Source organism: Mesoplodon mirus (assembly GCF_964341445.2).
Source record: "Mesoplodon mirus genome assembly, chromosome: 8".
NCBI classification, from domain to species: Eukaryota; Metazoa; Chordata; class Mammalia; order Artiodactyla; family Ziphiidae; genus Mesoplodon; species Mesoplodon mirus.
The window spans coordinates 99,829,438-99,850,711 of NC_138984.1; the positions used below are offsets into that span (position 1 = coordinate 99,829,438).

A 21,274-nucleotide genomic window follows, 5' to 3' on the forward strand; every position below is an offset into this window, starting at 1 on the left:
TCCTGGTATTTACATAGGACATTATCTCACTTTCATGACCTTTTTGTCAAATAACACCCCTTCAGCGAGATATTCTGGGACAGCACTGCCTGTCATTCTGGGCTCTGTTTTATTTCTTCCTTAAGAGCGCTTAACACATTTGTTTACGGCCCACGTCTCTCTGTTCCAAGAGGCCAACGCCTTCGCTCTGTTCACTATCCTGCCCCAGGGCTAAAACAACAGTTCCTGGACGATCGTTAACAGGTACTGAAAAAATACTTCACTGACTAGGAGAAAAAAATGGGGAGAAAGGACCCGCACCCGGGAACAGTCAGCGGACCGCTCAACTACGGGCTCAGCCACCGACGCCTCACCCGGGCGCCCAGAGGCGGGACTTCCTGTGCGGCGGCCGGAAGAACTTCCGGTGTGAACCGGAAGTTCCACAGAGAGCCGTCGCCGGGGTTCCTCGGAGGCAGTGGCTGGCTGCTGCGGTCGCCGACATGGGCAAAAGGGACCGGGCGGACCGCGGTGAGACGTGGCGTGGGCGCGTTTCGGGGCTGCCTGCACCTGCCGTCCCTATCATCCTGTGTGGTAGCTGTTCAGGGTTTCTTGGCGGCGGTCGACCCCAGAGTCGCTCGCCGTCGTCACATACTGTCCCGACAGGCCGCTGGGCGGGGGTGCGACCCCTGACCTCCGGGCAGCCCTTCCTCCCGGCCTGGGTGGGCAGCGTTTGAGGGAGAGGACGCCTGCGGCGCGCAGTGGCTCTGGGCTAGGGGTGCTTGGCGCTGGGGAAGTCCGGCTGCAGCCAGGTTCCCCCGACCTGCGGCTAGTCGGTGCGGGGGAACGCAAGGCTCCTGCGGGGCTCACTTCTGTGTCCGTGTCCGTATCTGCAGAGAAGAAGAAGTCCAAGAAGCGGCACTACGAGGATGAGGAAGACGAGGAAGACGACGCCCCTGGGAACGACTCTCAGGAAGCGGTTCCCTCGGCGGCCGGGAAGCAGGTGGATGAGTCCGGCACCAAAGTGGATGAGTATGGAGCCAAGGACTACAGGCTGCAGATGCCGCTGAAGGACGACCACACCTCCAGGCCCCTCTGGGTGGTAAGCACACCCTCAGCCGGGGCCGGGCCCAAGAGTGGGTGCGGCCCAAATAGGAACGCGGGAGCGTGAGCTTTGCTTCAGAGCCCACTGGCAGCGAGCTTTCATTTTCATAGGCAGTTTGAAACAGCCGAGCTAGCAATGAGCATGCGCGCACACATGTGCTGGCTAGACTTGGGCTTCCTTCCTCTCTAACCCCTCCTTTTGCTCCCCTTTCCCTCTCCAATTCTGCCACATGTTTGGAAACAACTTTTATCTAAAGAATAAATGGCATTTATTATGTAACATTTTAATTCCCCATTTAAAAACACCTAATGAGACATATTTGCTAGGCAGCTTTTTGACTCAACTTGAAGTAATTAATGTTCTCCATTCATTTGAAATCTAGCCAGAAGGATAGCCAGTAAGGTGGGCTTTTCCTGTGAAGAATCGTGAGAGGCAGCTACTGACTTTGGAAACCTTTTCTTCTATTCTCTCTACTCCTTGTATCCGATTAAAGTAGCAGGACCCACAGTTGGCTGAAGATGTGCTTACAAAAGTATTCCTGGTGTTGGCTAGCTTTAGATCACTTTCTGGGCAGCTTATCCTTTCTAGATAGTGATGTGGGAAAGAGTCTTATCTTCTCTGCAACTCATTAGTTTCCTTGTCTGTTGTGTCCATTTGGTGTTTCTCAGGCTCCTGATGGCCACATCTTCTTAGAAGCCTTCTCTCCAGTTTACAAATATGCTCAAGACTTCCTGGTGGCTATTGCAGAGCCGGTGTGCCGACCAACCCACGTGCATGAGTACAAACTAACTGCCTACTCCCTGTACGCGGCTGTCAGCGTTGGGCTACAAACTAGTGACATCACTGAGTACCTCAGGAAGCTCAGCAAGACGGGAGTCCCTGATGGAATTATTCAGTTTATTAAGGCAAGTGGGGGCTAAGGCTGGCTCTTTTGCCCTCCTTCTTAACGTAGTGATAGTGGGGACAGGTGCTGTACATTGTTCACTTGTAGCAGTCATGAAAATGCCATTCAAATCCAGTGTGGGGAGCATAGTAACCGATTACCCCAGCTGCTACTCCTCTGGATCCAGCATTGTGTTTCGCTGAGGGCAGACTTCCCATGAGCTGCTCTTAGCCGGTGGGTGCTAACACAGCGGGGTTACTAATTCAGGCCCATTCTGGCCTGGGTTATTTGGGAGTCTAGCCCGAAGTGAATGGTGTTACGGACTGAATTGTGCCCCCTCCAGATTTCATGTGTTGAGGACCTAACCCGCAATGTGACTGTATTTGGAGTAAGGATATAATTAGTGTTAAACATGGTTATAAGAGTGGGACCAATAGGATGAGTGTCCTTATAAGAAAAGACACCAGAAGGCGTGTGTGTTCTCTTTTTCTCTTCATTTGTACAAGGAAGACGTAATGTGAGCACAGAGCAAGAAGGTAGCCCCCTAGAAGCCAGGAAGAGAACCTTCACTGGAAACGAAATGGTTGGCATCATGATCCTGGACTTCTAGAAATAAGTTTCTGTTATTAAACAGTGCAGTTTATGGTAACCTGGGCAAGTTAGTACAGATGATAAACTCCATCTAAGTTTGAATACCTGCACGAGACCACTAGTCGACAACTTCCATTAGGAAAAGTCAAAAAAGACTTAAGAGTTTTTGAGGTGAATAAGGCTGTATGTGACGAGCACCTGAACCTGCTCGGGTTTGTTCTGAGACATAGTGGATACCATTCAAAAGAGATGGACAGTGGCTCTCGTTGTCCTTGGCTGATCTACAGGGAATTAGATTCAGACCCCCAGATCTGAAGTGGCAGAAGATGCGTGCCACAGGCATCCAGTACAGTAATGCAGCCAATCTCAGAGAAGCCGGCAGGAGCCCTGGAGCGAGTTCTCCTTTCTTCCGATGTGAAAGGGTGCCCTGGGAGAAGGGCTTGCACCTTGTAGAATGAGCCTGTTTCAGTACCCTGGCTGTTCTCAGTCTTGGTTGGGACCCGCCTGTGGGAACGTGGGTGTTGGTTAGTGCAGTGGTGGATGCAGAAGGGCAGCGGTGGAGGCGGCAGCAGACTGAGACCTGAATTGTGACTTGTCGTGGCTGCTGTATGATCTCTGCTGCATTCCATCCTAAAGATCTTTGGGAACCTGGAAGGATTTCCTACCGTCAGGAGGCTTACATCTAGTTGGGGAGATGGGAACATTGGTGAGGAGGCCAGAGGCTTCACGTTTAATTTACGCAGCTCACGATTAGGGGACACATAACTCTACCAGCTTTGTGCTGGGGGCTGTGGTAGTACTGGTACAGTGAGATGAACTCCTGGATTAGGATGGGGCTCTGGGAATGGAGAAGAAAGGGAAAGGGAAAATAAAAGAAAGATTCTAAGCAGCATTTTTTAGATTAAGGGATGTGCATCAGAATTAGCCAGGCAAGAGGAAGGTTTTGCCCTCAAAAAGTAGGAGCTGGGCTTCCCTGGTGGCGCAGTGGTTGAGAGTCCGCCTGCCGATGCAGGGGACACGGGTTCGTGCCCCAGTCCAGGAAGATCCCACATGCCGCGGAGCGGCTGGGCCCGTGAGCCATGGCCGCTGAGCCTGTGCGTCCGGAGCCTGTGCTCTGCAACGGGAGTGGCCACAACAGTGAGAGGCCCGTGTACCGCAAAAAAAAAAAAAGTAGGAGATAATAGAAAAGCTCAATTTAGGCAGATGTACCCCCTTTAGTGTTGCACATTGGATTTTCCTAAAGTAAAATGAACTCTTCACTTGTTTGATAGGTAGTAAGATGTGCCCAGTAATGAATGAGTTCTGAGTGAGCTGCATATTTGCTAATTTTGCCCGTGTGGTGTTGTCACTTCTTGCAGTTATGTACTGTCAGCTATGGGAAAGTCAAGCTGGTCCTGAAGCACAACAGGTAAGGGGTTCTGTGACAGGCCCATCCAAGGCACATTCACCCTCTGCATGTCAGGTGCCAGGAGCTAACACCTGTGGACCGTCTGCTCCGCACTGACACCTACTCCCCCGAGTGAGGGGTTAAAAGGAAAAAGTGAAGTGATGTGGCCAAAACCGGAAATTCATTCACTGACCACTGTATTCCCCTGAACAGTGGAGCTGGGGTTCAGATCCCTGCTAGTTTGTCTTCACAGTGGGGCTTTGCCTGCTACCCTCGTGTGTTATGTCATGGCCAGTAGCTCATATCTCAGATGTGGCAAAGGATCGGGGGAGGGTGAGCGTGGAGAGAGGCCTTAGGCCTCTATCTCCAGACCGTCTCATGAGTGAGCAGTGGAACCTTCTGAAAATGGTGTACTGGTCAGTGCGCACCTCCTTCCTCCTGAAAATGGTGTACTGGTCAGTACGCACCTCCCTCCTCCATTCTCACAGGTACTTCGTTGAAAGTTCTCACCCTGATGTCATCCAGCATCTTCTCCAAGATCCCATGATCCGGGAATGCCGCCTGAGGAACTCTGAGGGGGAGGCCACCGAGCTCATCACAGAGACTTTCACAAGCAAATCTGCTGTATGTGGCCTCCTGGGTCACCCTTGGGGGTGGATGCATTTAGGATTTTAATTCTCTCGGGTGCTTTTAGGCCAGCATTTGCAGTCTAGTAGTCCTTGTTTTCTTGCAGCTTTGTTGCTTGGTAACAGTAGGGTTAAATGTTTTGTGCAAGTCCAGATCCTGCCTTTCTCTTTCAGATCGCTAAGAGTGCTGAAGGCAGCGGTGGGCCATCCACTTCCCGGGTGACAGATCCACAGGGTAAATCTGACATCCCCACGGACCTGTTTGACTTTTATGAGCAAATGGACAAGGATGAGGAGGAAGAAGAAGAGACACAGACAGTATCTTTCGAAGTCAAGCAGGTTAGTGAACATATCTGTCCTGGTTGCTTCTCTAAGCCGGTGTCAGAAGCTGGTTCAGCCCTTCATGGACTGTTTGTAGCCTGTGTGAGAGGAAGGAATCCCCATCTGTCCCCAGATTTTGGTGTCTGTGCACTGCAGCACCATTCTTCCTGATGGAGTTCGATCTGAGTGTCCTGTTCTTCAGGCTGGTGGGTCAGTGTTCACAAGTTCCTGGGGAGATGTGAGAAACGGTGCCTGGGGGGCATTTTTAGTGGCTGATTGGATTTAATTTTGTCCATGTCCTTAGTTTGGGGCCCTTAGTCTGTGCTTTAAGCTGGCTGTCATCAAGCAAGATCTGAAATTTAAAAGTCTAGCTAACCTTTTTTTTTCTTTAAATCATTAGGCTCCTTAGAATGTGTGCTGTTTGTGAGCACACTTTGGAGTTAACAAGATTATAAAACCTTCATGCTCACTTTCCAGGAAATGATTGAGGAACTCCAGAAACGTTGCATCCACCTGGAGTACCCTCTGTTAGCAGAATACGACTTCCGGAATGATTCTGTCAACCCCGACATCAACATTGACCTGAAACCCACAGCTGTCCTTAGACCTTATCAGGAGAAGAGCTTGCGGAAGATGTTTGGGAATGGGCGTGCACGTTCCGGGGTCATCGTCCTTCCTTGTGGTGAGTGACGCCTGAGTGAAGAAGATGGCTAGGCTGCTCTGTCCGGACCTGCCTTACGCTCTCCCTGAGGGCCTTTCTCTAAATCCCACCTGGTCAGGGAACAGCCAGCGTCACATGGCTCCCTGATTCATGACTTGACAAATACTTGCATGCTTGCTCTGTGCAGGACCCTGACCTCCACGCTGGGCGTGTAATGGTGGATAGAACAACACTCCTGACCTCATGGCGCTCATTCTGGCGGGGTAGCTCAGACAGTGAACCAATCAGCTAAGCGGCGTATAAAGTCTTGGGCAGTGAGGAAGGATGGTATTGTGGGAAAGGGCTGGTTTACATCCTGGGCTTAGCGTTCCTCACACTCAGTCTTGTAAGTTGTGTGTATTTGGAGGCTCCCTAGCACAGAAACTTTGTTTGGTCCTGGACTACTTATTACAGTGTGCACATCCAAGAAGGGGCTGTGGCAGCCCCCTTGGCGCCCGTCTAATATTATTTGCCCTAAGTCGTGTCAGGTCTGGCCTAGGTTCTTGGCCAGAGGTCACAGTAGGCTCAGCTGGTGGCCTACCCAATACTCAAGAACGCAGACTCTCTAGGGGAGGGGCAGGCACCTTCAGATTTTTTTTTTTTTTTAAAGCCTCATGGGTTATCTTGATGCAGACCCCTGGTAAAGGAAGAATTGCTGTTTCAAGGAATAGCTTGATTTTTAATCTTGATCTTCACATGGTAGGTGGTAGTAAACTCAGAAGCCCCTGGAGTTTCACCTTCCTCTGTCTTTGCCAGTAGCAGCGTACGTACCGCATTCCCAAGTGCTCAGCCCGTTTGTTGTGTCATCATAGTAGCCGTCTTTTACTGAGTCCCTCCTGGGGTCGTCTGGGTGTTGGGCACACTGTACCCCAGCAGCACCGCTGTCCCAGGGCCTTGGGCGACTTACCCCTCAGCTTTAGTTTTCCCGTGTTTAAAATGGCAATAATAGGAGTGTCTCTTACCTATGGTTTATTTTGACAAATGCTGTTTTTCAACATTGAAATGAGATGCGTGTACAGTGCTTTAATAGGGAGGGCCTGGCGCTTGTGTCTTAATTCTCACGTTTGTGTGTGAAGTGTGTGTGCCTCCTTTTTCTAAAGAAGGAAACAGGTTTGGAGCAGTAAGCACCTCAGCAGTGTCAGCCGTGAGGATTATTACAAATAATTTTGGCCAGATTGGTGGGCGGACAAGTCCTTCTGTCTGTCCCTGTCCCTCATTTCAACCCGGCCTTGGGTAGGATTGCCCTTTGGTTTCCCGTAGGTGCTGGGAAGTCCTTGGTTGGCGTGACAGCTGCGTGCACAGTCAGAAAACGCTGCCTGGTGCTGGGCAACTCAGCTGTGTCTGTGGAGCAGTGGAAAGCCCAGTTCAAGATGTGGTCCACCATCGACGACAGCCAGATCTGCCGCTTTACCTCCGACGCCAAGGACAAGCCCATAGGCTGCTCCATTGCCATCAGCACCTACTCCATGCTGGGCCACACCACCAAGAGGTCCTGGGAGGCCGAGCGGGTGATGGAGTGGCTCAAAACCCAGGAGTGGGGCCTCATGATCCTGGACGAAGTACACACCATACCAGGTAAGCAGGCTGAGAGCTGGGATGCCTACTCATCGTAGAGACAGATTGATTTCCATGAGCATGGGTGGGTGGGGTGGGGCTTAGTGGTAGGTGGGTGTACACACTGGCAGCTTCCTTAATCTCTGGCCCAGAGTAGTCATCTAGAAAAAGTGATATTTTCTTCCGTCCTCCCTCTCAACTGTTGCACCTCAGCTTACCCTTAACCCATTTTTTTTCTTTTCAGTCCTGCAAAAACTAGACTGGGAGCACAAAAAGTCCTTGCAATATTTGTTTTATTTGAGGACTAAAGTATTGTTCCTTAATATGTTATAGAAGTCCAAATATTGCCGGCAGTCCTTTTAAACAGCCACATTGACATAATTTATAAACCGTAAAATCTACCCATCATAAGTATGCGATTCAGGATTTCTAGTAAAATGGAGTTGGTGTGACCATCACCATGACCCAGTTTTAGAACATCGTCCTCATACTCAACCACCAGTGTTTTCATCCTTAGCCATAGGCAGTCACTGAATTGCTTTCTGTTTCTAGAGACATGCCTTTTCTGGAAGTATATTCACAGAATCACATAATATGTGTTTTCTTTTATCTGACTTCTTTCATCTGACTTCTTTCACTTCATACAGTGGTTTACCCACGTTGTAATATGTACCAATGCTGTGTTCCTTTTATTACTGAATAGCATTCCAGGCAAACCTTTCTTTTTTTTTTTTTTTTTTTAAAGAAGATGTTGGGGGTAGGAGTTTATTAATTTATTTATTTATTTTTGCTGTGTTGGGTCTTCGTTTCTGTGTGAGGGCTTTCTCTAGTTGTGGCAAGCGGGGGCCACTCTTCATCGCGGTGCGCGGGCCTCTCACTATCGCGGCCTCTCTTGTTGTAGAGCACAGGCTCCAGACGTGCAGGCTCAGTAGTTGTGGCTCACGGGCCTTGTTGCTCCGTGGCATGTGGGATCCTCCCAGACCAGGGCTCGAACCCGTGTCCCCTGCATTAGCAGGCAGATTCTCAACCACTGCACCACCAGGGAAGCCCAGGCAAACCTTTCTTGATAAAACAAGTTAATGGTAGCCCTGATCAATTACGAAGTGTAAATTAGAGATTACTCTGAAGTAAATGAAATCAGAGGCATTTTCACATAGAGTATTCAAAACATTGTCAAAGTGGCCTTTCTATCTGTTTTTTTCTGTGTAATGAGAGTTCCAACACCTCTGGATGTCTGAAAACACCGAGAGATGTTCACAGCAAGCCAGGTAGGGATGAGGGGGTCTCTCGGGTAGAAGGAAGCAGTCCTGAGGTGGGGAAGGAGTACTTGCATGGCCTGACAATACTGTAGCCCTACGGCCGGAGGGGAGCGTGGAGGAGAGCAGTCCAAGCTGAGGTCGGAGACGTGTCGGAGCCAATCCTGTAGGACCTGAAGGAGGTCTTGGGCTTGCACTCTGGGTGAGAAGCCATTTGAGGGATTTGAGCTGAGGGTGACATTATCTGACTTAATGTTATAAAAATATCACCCTGGCTGCTGTGCTGAGAAGAGACTGCAGGAAGCAAGGGTGGAGAGCAGCTAGGTAGGTTAGTTGGTGGAATCCCAACATGAGGCTTGGACTAGTAAGAATAAAGGTAAACTGATTCTGGTTATGTTGTGAAGGTTAAGTGGGCTGGTTAGAGGTGGTTCTGAAAGAAAGAGAAATCAAGGGTGACTGTCTGCTTTGGGTTTGAGCCATCAGACGGGTGGAGTGGATGCTGAGATGGGGAAGACTCCAGAAGGAGCAGGTTTGGAGAGACAAGATCAGGAGTTAGGCTTTAGACATGTTAATTTGATTGCTGTTGCAGTCAGGCAAAGGCAGAAATGTTAGAAAACGGGCAAAAGACATGAATAGATTTTCACTCAAGAGAATACAGACGCCAGTAAGCATTTGAAAGGTGTTCTGCAGCGTTAGTCCCCAGGGAAATGCAGGTTAAAGCCACAATGAGACGCCACTACAGACACTCTAATAGAGTGGCTGAAATAAAAAATATTGACAGTACCAAGTACTGACAAGAGTGCAGATCAACTGGAACTGTCATACGTGGCCAGAGGAATTGCAAAACGTACAGTCACTCTAGGGAGGTTTGGCAGTTTATTAGAAAATTACCCTACAGACCCAGCAGTCCCATTCTGGGCATCTATCCTAGAGAAATGAAAACTTAGGTTCACACAGAAACCTGTGCATGAATGTTTATAGAAGCAGCTCTGGTTGTAATCTCCGAAACCTAGAAAACAGCGGAAATGCCTGTCAGTGAGTGGCTGGGTGGACAAGGTAGCACCTCAACCGCTGGGACGCTCCGTGGAAAGGAGTCTCAGAGGCTTCGTGCTGAGTGAAATCAGCCAGTCCCAAGAGGTTACGGAGTGTGTGATGCCTTTGGTAGGACATTCTTGAAAAGACAAAACCGTAGTGACGGAGAACAGATGGGTGGGTGCCGGGGTGGGGCGGGGAGGGCATGACTGGACAGGGAGAGCACAGGGCAGCTTTTGGGGTCATGGGTTGGTTCGTCTCCCGGGTATGATGGTGGTGGTGGTTACGAGAGTCTGCACACGTGTGAACATGTGTAGAACCACTCTCACCCACCCACCCTCAGAAGAAGTTCAGTTTACTGTGTGATATTTAAAAACTAAACCAGGAGAAAAAAAGAAACTTTAAGGAGAGGGTGGGTATTGGGTCTGATTGGATTGGGAATTGGTGATCTAGAGAAACATCTTTTATATACGACTTTGGAATTGCTTTGTAGCAGTTTAGTTGAAGGCTGTGTTTGAAGCGTGGGGATGTTTGAGGCCTTGTGCCGGAGGATATATTTAGCATACGTTGATGTTCCTCTTTAATTTGGGCCCCAGGTCTCAGAGGGTGGCAGCCAGGCTTGGGGTTGGTTATCTGGTGATGAGGATATAGAGGTGTACCCCACACGGTTCACTAGGTGTGTCTGTCTCTCCTCTGGTGTGGTTCATTGGAGCAGTTTGTCTCTGTTTAGGTAGAAGAGTGAAACCAAACTGCTCTAAAGGATTTTGCATGCAGGCCTTATAAGCCCTATGGCCATGCTCACTGGGCCAGAGAGCAGATGTTAAATAGGGAATTCTAGCAAATCAGAGTAAGATTCTGCCATAAACATTTACCACTTGGACTAGGTAGAATGGTAAATCTTTGAGATTTATCCCAGAAGATAAAGATTGTTGTGTTCTTTTATAGATCTTCCAAAAGGAGCCCTATGAAGTCATTATATTAATAAGAAATTCTTATTACAGTACTTGCATATATTAGGTGTTTCCTGCATGCAAGGCACTGTGCCACTTTCATTATTTTAACAAGTATTTATTGAGAACCCATTAAGTTCCAGGCACTCTGCTTGGCACCGGAGACAAAGTGGGAGAGACAGTCAGAGAATCACACAAATAAATGTCAAATGACAACCGCGACATAACGTCTGGTGAAACAAGCCGCACACGCAAAGTACGTACTGTGATTCCATTTACATGAACTTCAGACCGGAGGCAGACCTCCTCTCTGCTGACTGAAGTTGGATCAGGGTTCCCTTGAGGGAGAGTGCTGGTGTTGACCAGAGGGGTCAGAGGCGAGACTTCTGGGTGCTGAGAACACTCCCATCATCTGGGTGGTTCCGCAGGTATGTACCTGTGTAAAAATTCATGGAGCCATGCACGTCATTGTATGTGAGTTCTTCCCCCGTGCCAGCCGTTACGGCTGTGAGAGAACGTAGCAGTGGGACGTGACTCGTTTGCAGGGCCGACGCCTCGGGGAAGGCTTGTTTCTGGCTGCAGAGTGTTCAGGCAGGGTCCCCGCGTTGTGCTCCCCTCGGGTTGATGCAGTCCCCGGGCCGCCCCAGTGCTGCCTCCCTGGAGCCCACAGTAGCTTGGGGTCTCCAGGGCCTTGGCTGCCATGTCCTTCTGATGTGGGGAACCTGGTCTGGGATCCTTGGCTGCCCTATTTTGGAGCCGGCACAGTCCTTGGACATAAGCCTGACCCTGGTTTTTTGTTTGTTTTCCAGGGGTGTGTGCAAGCTGTGTTAGGCTCCAGTGTGTGAAACCGTGAGACCTGGGCACTTACTGGGGTTAGACAGCCCTTTGCTGTTTTACTGTTCTTATGTTTTTGGTTTGCATTTTGGTGATGTCTGCCCTTCTCTCCCTCGGATTGTTAGGTCTATTTTTTTTTTTTTTTTTTTTTTTTAATCCAGCCGTGCCACGGCGGCTTGTGGATCTCAGTTCCCTGACCAGGGATTGAGCCCCGGCCCTGGGCCGTGAAAGCATGGAGTCCTAACCGCTGGACAGCCAGGGAATTCCCAGGTCTATTTTTGAAGTATCACTAACCTTCCTTTAATTGGATATGAGATAAGCATGACTTCAACATTTTTATCTTCTTTCATAGTGTTAGAGTTTTTCAAAGGTGAGCCTGTGGAAACCCATAAATTGAGGTTTTAAAAATGAATATCTTGTACCCTTTTAGTGTTTATTTGATTTAATTTGATACCTCAGAAAGAATGATAACATTCAAGCGAAAGGAAGGCAAAGGATGTTGCTGGTTGACCAGAATGAATGTAATTGGAAGAGTGTAGAGAGGGACGTTTCCTAAGGTGGGAGAGGTGCTTGGGGTTTCATCTCTCCCTCGTTTCTTCCTGGTTTCTGGGAGGGTGGTGGGAAGTGGAGCTCCTTTCACTCCTCTGGTCCTGCAGATACCCCACCATCTTCCCGGTAACCGAGGTACAGGCCTCAGGGTGAACAAATTCCTTGCGTGATTCAGAGCTCAGTGGCATTTTAAGTGTAGGTCATGTTTCAGATTGCAGTTTGTGCTCCCGATAGCCGAGCTGTTGTGAGGGGAGTGCTGGGGTTCCCTAGCTTGGGGCTTCCTCCAGGTCATCTCCCCCTCTTGTTCTCCTTTCCCCCTTCTTTTGGACAGGTCTAAGAGTGGAGATTAAGCATTCGCACCTAATCATTCTTGTCTAGAGCCAGGTTCCTGTGATCCAGAAGCCCGGGGGTCAGCCGTGCAGTGTCCCGGGCCAGTACTAGGTCGAGGCTGTCTTTGGTACTTTGAGCGTTTAAAGAAGTGACAGTGTGAAATGCGCCGATTGTTTCCCCAGCCAAGATGTTCCGGCGGGTGCTCACCATTGTGCAGGCCCACTGCAAACTGGGCTTGACCGCAACCCTCGTCCGGGAAGATGACAAAATTGTCGACTTAAATTTTCTGATTGGGCCCAAGCTCTATGAAGCCAACTGGATGGAGCTGCAGAACAACGGCTACATCGCCAAAGTCCAGTGCGCTGAGGTAGCTGTCCCCTTCCTGGCATGGTCCCTGGGGGAGGGAAATGGATCAGGTCGATTCCTCGTGGGCAGATACACAGGTCAGGACCTGAGCAAAAGTGCTGTTGCCTTGTTCAGTGCCCTCAGCCCCCCGTGGGGTGGGCAGTCTGCCGCGATTTCACAGATGGGTGAAGCAGAATCACTTGTCCACGGGCACACAGGAAGCGGTCAGGTCAGGAGGCTAAGCCAGGCTGGCTCGGCGTTTCGTCCTCCTTTCTGGGGGTGAGCACCTCAGGGTACTCCTGCCCACCCTCACCCTGGAGGGATTCTTGCTGGTCCTTGGTGGGCAACCCACAGGCCACCCCCAGTACCAAAGCCTGTTGGTTTTGATGCCCCCAGAAGGCGCATATGGCCTTGATTATTTTATTTCTAAGAACCCATTTTCCCCGTATTCTGTGATGAATACCTGCACAGGTATGTGTTTAAAATACATGTTCAAAGAAAGGTAAGTCTTCTCAGAAGGAACAGCAACAGAAATCCTTTCTGGCACCTTAAAATGACTGTCACTCTGTGGCTAGAGTAGGGTGGGCTGTGTCCTCAGAGGGCAGACATGGGCCTCTCGGGTGAAGGTGAGTGTGAGGAAGCTGTGCAGGTGGACTTGCTCTGTCGAGAAGCTTCCTTACCCTTTGGTTACATCTTCGTAATCAACACCCACCTTACACACAGCATTGCCAGAACTTCTGAGGCGCCTGTTCCTCTCTAGTTGCAGCTCCCCTCCCCCTGCCAGGGTAACCGCTGTCTTGGAGCTTAGGTTTGTCATCTTCTTGCTTTTCTTTATTATTTTACTTCCTATGTATAATTCCCTAAACATTCATTGTTTAGCTTTGCCTTTTAAAAAATCTTTATGTATATGCAAATAGAATCAGGTTATATGTGTTCTTGTATGACTTCTGTCTTTTGCTTAGTATTTTTTTCTTTGCATAATGCATTATTTTTTAATGACACATGTAGCTGTAGTTTATCCCTTTTAATTCCTCTGTAGTATTCCATTGGACAGATATACCACAATTTGATAGCTAATGGAATATTACACAGAAGTAAAAATAAAATCTTTTCTAACGTCGACAGATGTTTGGGTTGCTCAGTTGTTTTTTTTCACAGCCTTGTCGAGGTCTAGTTTATGTTCCATAACATTCATCTGTTTTAAGTAAATAGTGTGATTTATAACTTTTGTGATTTTAGTAAATGTAAAGAGTATGCAGCCATGCCCCCAATCCAGTTTTAGAGCATCTCCCCCATCCCCAAAAGTTCCCTTGTGCCCATTAGCGAGGCCCTGCTTCTAGTCCCAACCCTAGGCGGACACTGTCTCTGAATTTGGAGCTTAGTTTTCTGTTGTTATGACAGTATTGCTGTGTGTATTTTTTGTACCTGTTTCCTGTGTCAGACGTTTTCTAAAGCAGTGTTCACACTGTGGACTGTGACCACGTAGTAGATGGTGACATCACTTCGGCGCGTCATGATCAGGATAGAATAGAATCTCCCAGAAGGCATAATATGTATTAAAGGTATATATTGTTTCCTAAGACTGTGTTTGTGTGTGGGAATGTTTAGTTTATGACATAAACTGGTCCAAGTTTGAAGGCCACTGCTCTGGCAGGTGCACCTAGAAGTAGCATTGCTGGGTCAAAGGCTTTCCGGATGCTCACTTCACTAGTCATGTGGAAAACTCTGTTGCCCAAAGTGGTTGCACCAGTTAACACTCTCGTCCAGGGTGAGTGAGCTAGCTCCACATCTCCAGCACCTAATATGGAAATGTCTTCTTTTAATTTTTGCAGACCTGATAAGTGTGAAATGGTATCTTTTTATGGTCTTAATTTGTGTTTTCCTGTTTACTGATAACGTTGAGTATCTTTTCATACGTTCATTGGCCACTTGTGTTTCATATTCTGGGAAATGCATGATTTTAAAGATTTTACTGTAAAAAAATTGCTTTGGTTATGAAGAACTAGAAATTCTAAAAGGGTCATAATAGGATATGTCTCAGAGAGAATCAGAAAAGGTAACGACAGCAAAACTTACATTTGAGCTCAGCACAGAGTTTGACACATAACCATGTCAGCTAATTCTGCAGTGGTGGCAGCATGAAGAAGTGGTCTGTGGCGATCACACAGAAGTGGCGCTGGTTGCAACCAAAAGCTCAGTCTGCCAGTGTAGGCTATGGCTTGTTCCAGTGCAGAGCTCCTGGAGGGTCGTTTTTGTCTGTACACAGCCTTGAGACCTTTAGTCACGGCGCTTCAGTGTACTTGCCCGAGCTTCCTTTAGTTTGTCAACAGCCAAGCACGGGGCTTAGCAGAGAGGAGGCCCTTCTTATTTGGATGCTCAGATTGTCTCAGATGTGACCAGTGGGACTACATTCACGCTCGTTTCTATGACCATTTGACATGTTCCCATCAGACTTTGAGCACTTCCTTGCTTTCTGGCACAGTAAGATATTTCCGGCTCATCTGGTACTTTCCCTGCCCTGGCCTGGAATCAGCCATTTCTCCATGGAGCGCTTTTAGCAGAGAATGTAATTTAAAAGCCAAAATCTGGGTGCTGGTGTGTTCATTACTCCTGGGATGTCATTGCTAGGCTAACCCAACAGACAGAGCTGGCAAGTGTGTGTGCAGTTCTCTGTCGCAGTGCTGTGTGGGGGCTGTGTGTGGAGGTGTGATCTAAATGGGAGGGATTGTTTACACCACTGGTTGGGAATCTGGTTTTCTTCGCTTGGAGCTCGTGTGAGAATAATTCCCTGGATACTGATGCATTTTAAAATCTCTGTTATTAACATGTGAGAGTATCCTGGTTCAACACTGGGTCTTAGGTTTTGTTTTGTGGTGTGTGTGTGAGTGTGTTTACAATATTATTGAGATATAATTCACATACCATTGGTTTCGTCTTGATTTGTTTTAAAGCTAGTTTGCTAAAGTTCCCAGTTGTATGATGCTTAAACTTGCATACTGACCCCTGATTCTTATTGTATTACAGGTTTGGTGCCCGATGTCTCCTGAGTTTTACCGGGAGTATGTGGCAATCAAAACCAAGAAACGAATCTTGCTGTACACCATGAACCCCAACAAATTCAGAGCTTGCCAGTTTCTGATCAAGTTTCATGAAAGGAGGAATGACAAGATTATTGTTTTTGCTGACAACGTGTTTGCTCTGAAGGAATATGCCATTCGACTGAACAAGTAAGAATTGGAAAGTTAGAGTAGCCTCCCAAGCCAGTTTAACTTCCCCATGTGAGAGTATAGAAGGTGCCTGTTTTTTTCTCGAAGCTCTCAGGAACTTCTTAGTATCTGAAGGTCTAGTTCTGTGGTCCCAGGGACCAGGTGAGACGGAGGGGCAGGTGGTCAGAGTCATTGGTTAGAGTGTATGGGAATGGGGGCCTGGTCACTCTGAGCTGAGGGAGCGGGGGCTAGAGGTGTGCTGATGTGGAGCTCGGCTCCAACGATGGGCACGGCTTGGCATCTGCAGTTTCAGGCTCAGTGGGTACTCTGGCCAGAGATGAGATCACACTGTATTTGGTCAGGGGCCAGGAAGGCAAGGCAGACGGGGACAGCATCCCAGGTTTGGCCCAGCATCTAGAAAGAGCTTCTTAGGAAACACCGACCAGGGTCTTCCTTAGGCTACAGCCCCACCCAGATATTGTGTTTAAAACCTGGCTGTTGAAAATTTCCTGCCAAGAAAGGAGGAAGAGGCCTGTGCTTCTGTGCACAGTGATGCAGGGCTTCAGGTGCTGTGAGTGGAGCAGAAGGCAGGGTCCTCTGAGAAGATAAGCCTGCGTTCGTTACGTGGTGGGTAGGGATGCAGAGGGAAGGGTGGATACAGGACAGTTTCTCTTCACAAACTGTGATTTAATCACCACCTCAGCCATATGAGGTCATTGTACTATTCTCATTTTACAGATGAGAAAACTGAGACACAGAAGGATTAAGTTGCTGAAATTTCTAAAATCATACCTTTCTTTTTAAGCATCTTTATTGGAGTATAATTGCTTTACAATGGTGTGTTAGTTTCTGCTGTATAACAAAGTGAATCAGCTATATGTATACATATATCCCCGTATCTCCTCCCTCTTGCGTCTCCCTCCCACCCTCCCTATCCCACCCCTCCAGGCGGTCACAAAGCACTGAGCTGATCTCCCTGTGCGATGCGGCTGCTTCCCACTAGCTATTGACTTTACATCTGGTAGTGTATGTATGTCCATGATGTGCTCTCACTTCGTTCCAGCTTACCCTTCCCCTGCCCGTGTCCTCAGTCCATTCTCTATTTCTGCGTCTTTATTCTTGTCCTACCCCTAGGTTCTTCAGAACCATTTTTTTTAGATTCCATATATATGTGTTAGCATACGGTATTTGTGTTTCTCTTTCTGACTTCACTCTGTATGACAGATTCTAGGTCCATTCACCTCACTACAATAACTCAATTTCGTTTCTTTTTATGGCTGAGTAATATTACATTGTATACATGTGCCACATCTTCTTTACCCATTCATCTGTCAGTGGACACTTAGGTTGCTTCCATGTCCTGGCTATCGTATGTAGAGCTGCAATGAACATCGTGGTACATGACTCTTTTTGACTTACGGTTTTCTCAGGGTATATACCCAGCAGTGGGATTGCTGAGTCGTATGGTAGTTCTATTTGTAGTTTTTTAAGGAACCTCCATAGTGTTCTCCATACTGGCTGTATCAATTTACATTCCCATTAATAGTGCAAGAGGGTTCCCTTTTCTCCACATCCTCTCCAGCATTTATTGTTTGTAGATTTTTTGATGATGGCCATTCTGACTGGTGTGAGGTGATACCTCATTGTACTTTTGATGTTCATTTCTCTAATGATTGATTAGTGATGTTGAGCATCCTTTCATGTGTTTATTGGCAATCTGTATATCTTCTGTGGAGAAATGTCTGTTTAGGTCTTCTGCCCATTTTTGGATTGGGTTGTTTGATTTTTTGATATTGAGCTGCATGATCTGCTTGTAAATTTTGGAGCTTAATCCTTTGTCAGTTGCTTCATTTGCAAATATTTTCCCTCATTCTGAGGGTTGTCTTTTGGTCTTGTTTATATTTTCCTTTGCTGTGCAAAAGCTTTTAAGTTTCATTGGGTCCCGTTTGTTTATTTTTGTTTTTATTTCCATTTCCCTAGGAGGTGGGTCAAAAAGGATCTTGCTGTGATTTATGTCATAGAGTGTTCTGCCTACGTTTTCCTCTAAGGGTTTGATAGTGTCTCACCTTACATTTAGCTCTTTAATCCTAAATGTGAGTTTATTTTTGTATATGGTGTTAGGGAGTGTTCTAATTTTATTTTTTTAAATGTAGCTGTCCAGTTTTCCCAGCACCACTTATTGAAGAGCTTGTTCTTTCTCCACTGTACATTCCTGCCTCCTTTATCAAAGATAAGGTGACCATATGTGCCTGGGTTTATCTCTGGGCTTTCTGTCCTGTTCCATTGATCTAAATTTCTGTTTTTGTGCCAGTACCATACTGTCTAGATTACTGTAGTTTTGTGGTGTAGTCTGAAGTCAGGGAGTCTGATTTCTCCAGCTCCGTTTTTCTTTCTCAAGATTGCTTTGGCTATTCGGGGTCTTTTGTGTTTCTATACAAATTGTGAAATTTTTTGTTCTAGTTCTGTGAAAAATGCCATTGGTAGTTTGATAGGGATTGAATTGAATCTGTAGATTGCTTTGGGTAGTATAGTCATTATCACAATGTTGATTCTTCCAAACCACGAACATGGTGTATCTCTCCGTCTGTATCATCTTTAATTTCTTTCATCATTGTCTTACAGTTTTCTGCATGCAGGTCTTTTGTCTCCTTAGGTAGGTTTATTCTTAGGTATTTTATTCTTTTTGTTGCAATGGTAAATGGGAGTGTTTCTTTAATTTCTCTTTCAGATTTTTCATCATTAGTATATAGAAATGCCAGAGATTTCTGTGCATTAATTTTGTATCCTGCTACTTTACCAAATTCACTGATTAGCTCTAGTAGTTTTCTGGTAGCATCTTCAGGATTCTCTATGTATAGTATCATGTCATCTGCAAACAGTGACAGCTTTACTTCTTTTCCGTCTTGTATTCCTTTTATTTCTTTTTCTTCTCTGATTGCTGTGGCTAAAACTTCCAGAACTATGTTGAATAATAGAGGTGAGAGTGGGCAACCTTGTCTTCCTCCTGATCTTAGAGGAAATGGTTTCAGTTTTTCACCCTTGAGAACGATGTTGGCTGTGGGTTTCTCATATATGGCCATTATTATGTTGAGGTAAGTTCCCTATATGCCTGCTTTCTGGAGGGTTTTTGTCATAAATGGGTGTTGAATTTTGTCAAAAGCTTTCTCTGCATCTATTGAGATGATCATATGGTTTTTCTCCTTCAATTTGTTAATGTGGTGTATCACGTTGATTGATTTGCGTATATTGAAGAATCCCTGCATTCCTGGGATAAATCCCACTTGCTCATGGTGTATGATCCTTTTAATGTGCTGTTGGATTCTGTTTGCTAGTATTTTGTTGAGGATTTTTGCATCTATGTTCATCAGTGATATTGGCCTGTAGTTTTCTTTCTTTGTGACATCTTTGTCTGGTTTTGGTATCGGGGTGATGGTGGCCTTGTTGAATGAGTTTGGGAGTGTTCCTCCCTCTGCTATATTTTGGAAGAGTTTGAGAAGGATAGGTGTTAGCTCTTCTCTAAATGTTTGATAGAATTCGCCTGTGAAGCCATCTGGTCCTGGGCTTTTGTTTGTTGGAAGATTGTTTTTTTTTGTTTGTTTTTTTGTGTGTTTTTTTGCGGTACACGGGCCTCTCACTGTTGTGCCCTCTCCCATTGTGGAGCACAGGCTCCGGATGCACAGGCTCAGTGGCCATGGCTCACAGGCCCTGCCGCTCCGCAGCATGTGGGATCTTTGCGGACTGGGGCATGAACCCGTGTCCCCTGCATCAGTATGCGGACTCTCAACCACTGCGCCACCAGGGAAGCCCTGTTGGAAGATTTTTAATCACAGTTTCTGTTTCAGTGCTTGTGATTGGTCTGTTTATATATTCTATTTTTTCCTGGTTCAGTCTCGGAAGATAGTGCTTTTCTAAGAATTTGTCCATTTCTTCCAGGTTGTCCATTTTATTGGCACAGAGTTGCTTGTAGTAATCTCTCATGATCTTTTGTTATTTCTGCAGTGTCAGTTGTTACTTCTCCTTTTTCATTTCTAATTCTATTGATTAGAGTCTTCTCCCTTTTCTTCTGGATGAGTCTGGCTAATGGTTTATCAATTTTGTTTATCTTCTCAAAGAACCAGTTTTCGTTTTACTGATCTTTGCTATTGTTTCCTTCATTTCTTTTTCATTTATTTATGGTCTGATCTTTATGATTTTTTTTCCTTCTGCTAACATTGGGGTCGTTCTTCACTTTCAGTCGTGCTTTGCTTTCAGCTCTGCCTGAGGTCCCTAAGTGTAGACCTTCCTGTTCAAAATCTAGAAAGTAAACTTCCAGTTCTCTGCCAGGTGGGAGGAGGCATGCCTGGCTGTCAGGGTTGGGGTCTGACACTTCTTTATGCATGTACTCTGTCGGTCCTTCTGTCTGTAATCCTACCCTACCACCCACCTGCCCAGGCAACTGGTGATTAGATCCTGAACACGTCTGTGTTCTGTGTAGAACATTGGCTTGTTTTGTATTGGTTTTTCCCTCCTGCTGGCTTGGGCTTCTGCTTTCTCTGGTCTACTAGTTGCGTTTCCATGCCTGTATCCATCTGCTTTTCGGCTTCCACAATTCTGCTTCCACTATGCTGCTCTTACTTCTGTTCTCTTTGCCCTTGTGGGTTTGTATCTTTTTACTCCTTTACTATTGTCCCATCAGCGTCTATTTGAGAGGGGCATCAAGACAGTGCATGTATTTACTGTGTCTGATTTAAGAGCCATCCTCCCTCCTATCCCCGCCCCCATTCCAGTCCTCCATCCTGACTCTTCCTGGAGCTTCCCTCAAGAGGGACATTCATTTGCCTGGCACTGTCGAATCCGAACCAGTCTGGCATGGTGAGGGGCAGCAGGTGTGGCTCTCTCATGGGCACTAGAATCGTAATTACAACGTTTACTTGTTATCTTTTTTTTTTCCTTTTATTTGGTATTTCTGGCCTTTTAAGTGTATGAAGTGTTGTTGTCTGTCTCATTTTCTTGCTATACAGTGGTCCTTTGGATCCTGGGCTATGCTCCATTCTGTAACTTGGGACTGGTGTGTGACAGGGAGTCTTTGAGTTCCTGGTTTGTTTCGACCTTACTGAGAAAGGAATAGGTGTCACTAAAGTACTTTTCAGGAGAGACTCTTTGGGTTGTTTGATAGTGTGAGGTAGTGGGTAGAACATGAACTTTGGAGTCAGACACACTAGATTTGACTCCCAGCTCCTCCTCTTATTAGCTGTGTGACCTAGGGGAAGTTCTTTACCTCTCTGAACCTCCTTTTGTTCCACTGTCACATGGAGTTACCACCACCTACCTCAGAGGGTTCCTGCATCTAGTAGGTGTTCAACAAATGTTAGGTCCTCTTTCCGAAGGATGGTTACCCTTCTGTTTCATTTCCTATATGAGGGAACCTTCAGAAACTGAGGGCTCACCACTATTTGAGTTGTTTTTCCTGATGACGAGCGAGGAGAAAAAGAACCACCTGAAAACCTGGGTATCAAGAGACAGGCTTTTCTGAAGAGTGCACTTTCCCGACCTTTTTCACAGCATGACACATACAGAAAATCAGAAGATTTGTGTGGTGCCCTGAACACTCTCACAGGCCAGGCTTGCCGTGGTTAGGGAAGCCTCCAGC

The 21,274-nt window shown here is 46.9% G+C and overlaps 1 protein-coding gene across 1 annotated transcript in view; it reads left to right on the plus strand.

Moving 5' to 3' along the window:
- Positions 1-416: 416 nt before the first annotated feature.
- ERCC3 (ERCC excision repair 3, TFIIH core complex helicase subunit) overlaps positions 417-21,274 on the plus strand; it is a 32,701-nt gene continuing 11,843 nt past the window's right edge. Inside the window, exons 1-10 of the mRNA XM_082629892.1 lie at positions 417-507; positions 873-1,078; positions 1,750-1,986; positions 3,914-3,963; positions 4,431-4,566; positions 4,743-4,907; positions 5,367-5,571; positions 6,850-7,164; positions 12,277-12,461; positions 15,464-15,666. Coding sequence (XP_082486018.1) covers positions 480-507; positions 873-1,078; positions 1,750-1,986; positions 3,914-3,963; positions 4,431-4,566; positions 4,743-4,907; positions 5,367-5,571; positions 6,850-7,164; positions 12,277-12,461; positions 15,464-15,666 — 1,730 coding nt within the window. The 5' untranslated portion in view covers positions 417-479. The remainder of the gene's footprint in view (positions 508-872; positions 1,079-1,749; positions 1,987-3,913; positions 3,964-4,430; positions 4,567-4,742; positions 4,908-5,366; positions 5,572-6,849; positions 7,165-12,276; positions 12,462-15,463; positions 15,667-21,274) is intronic.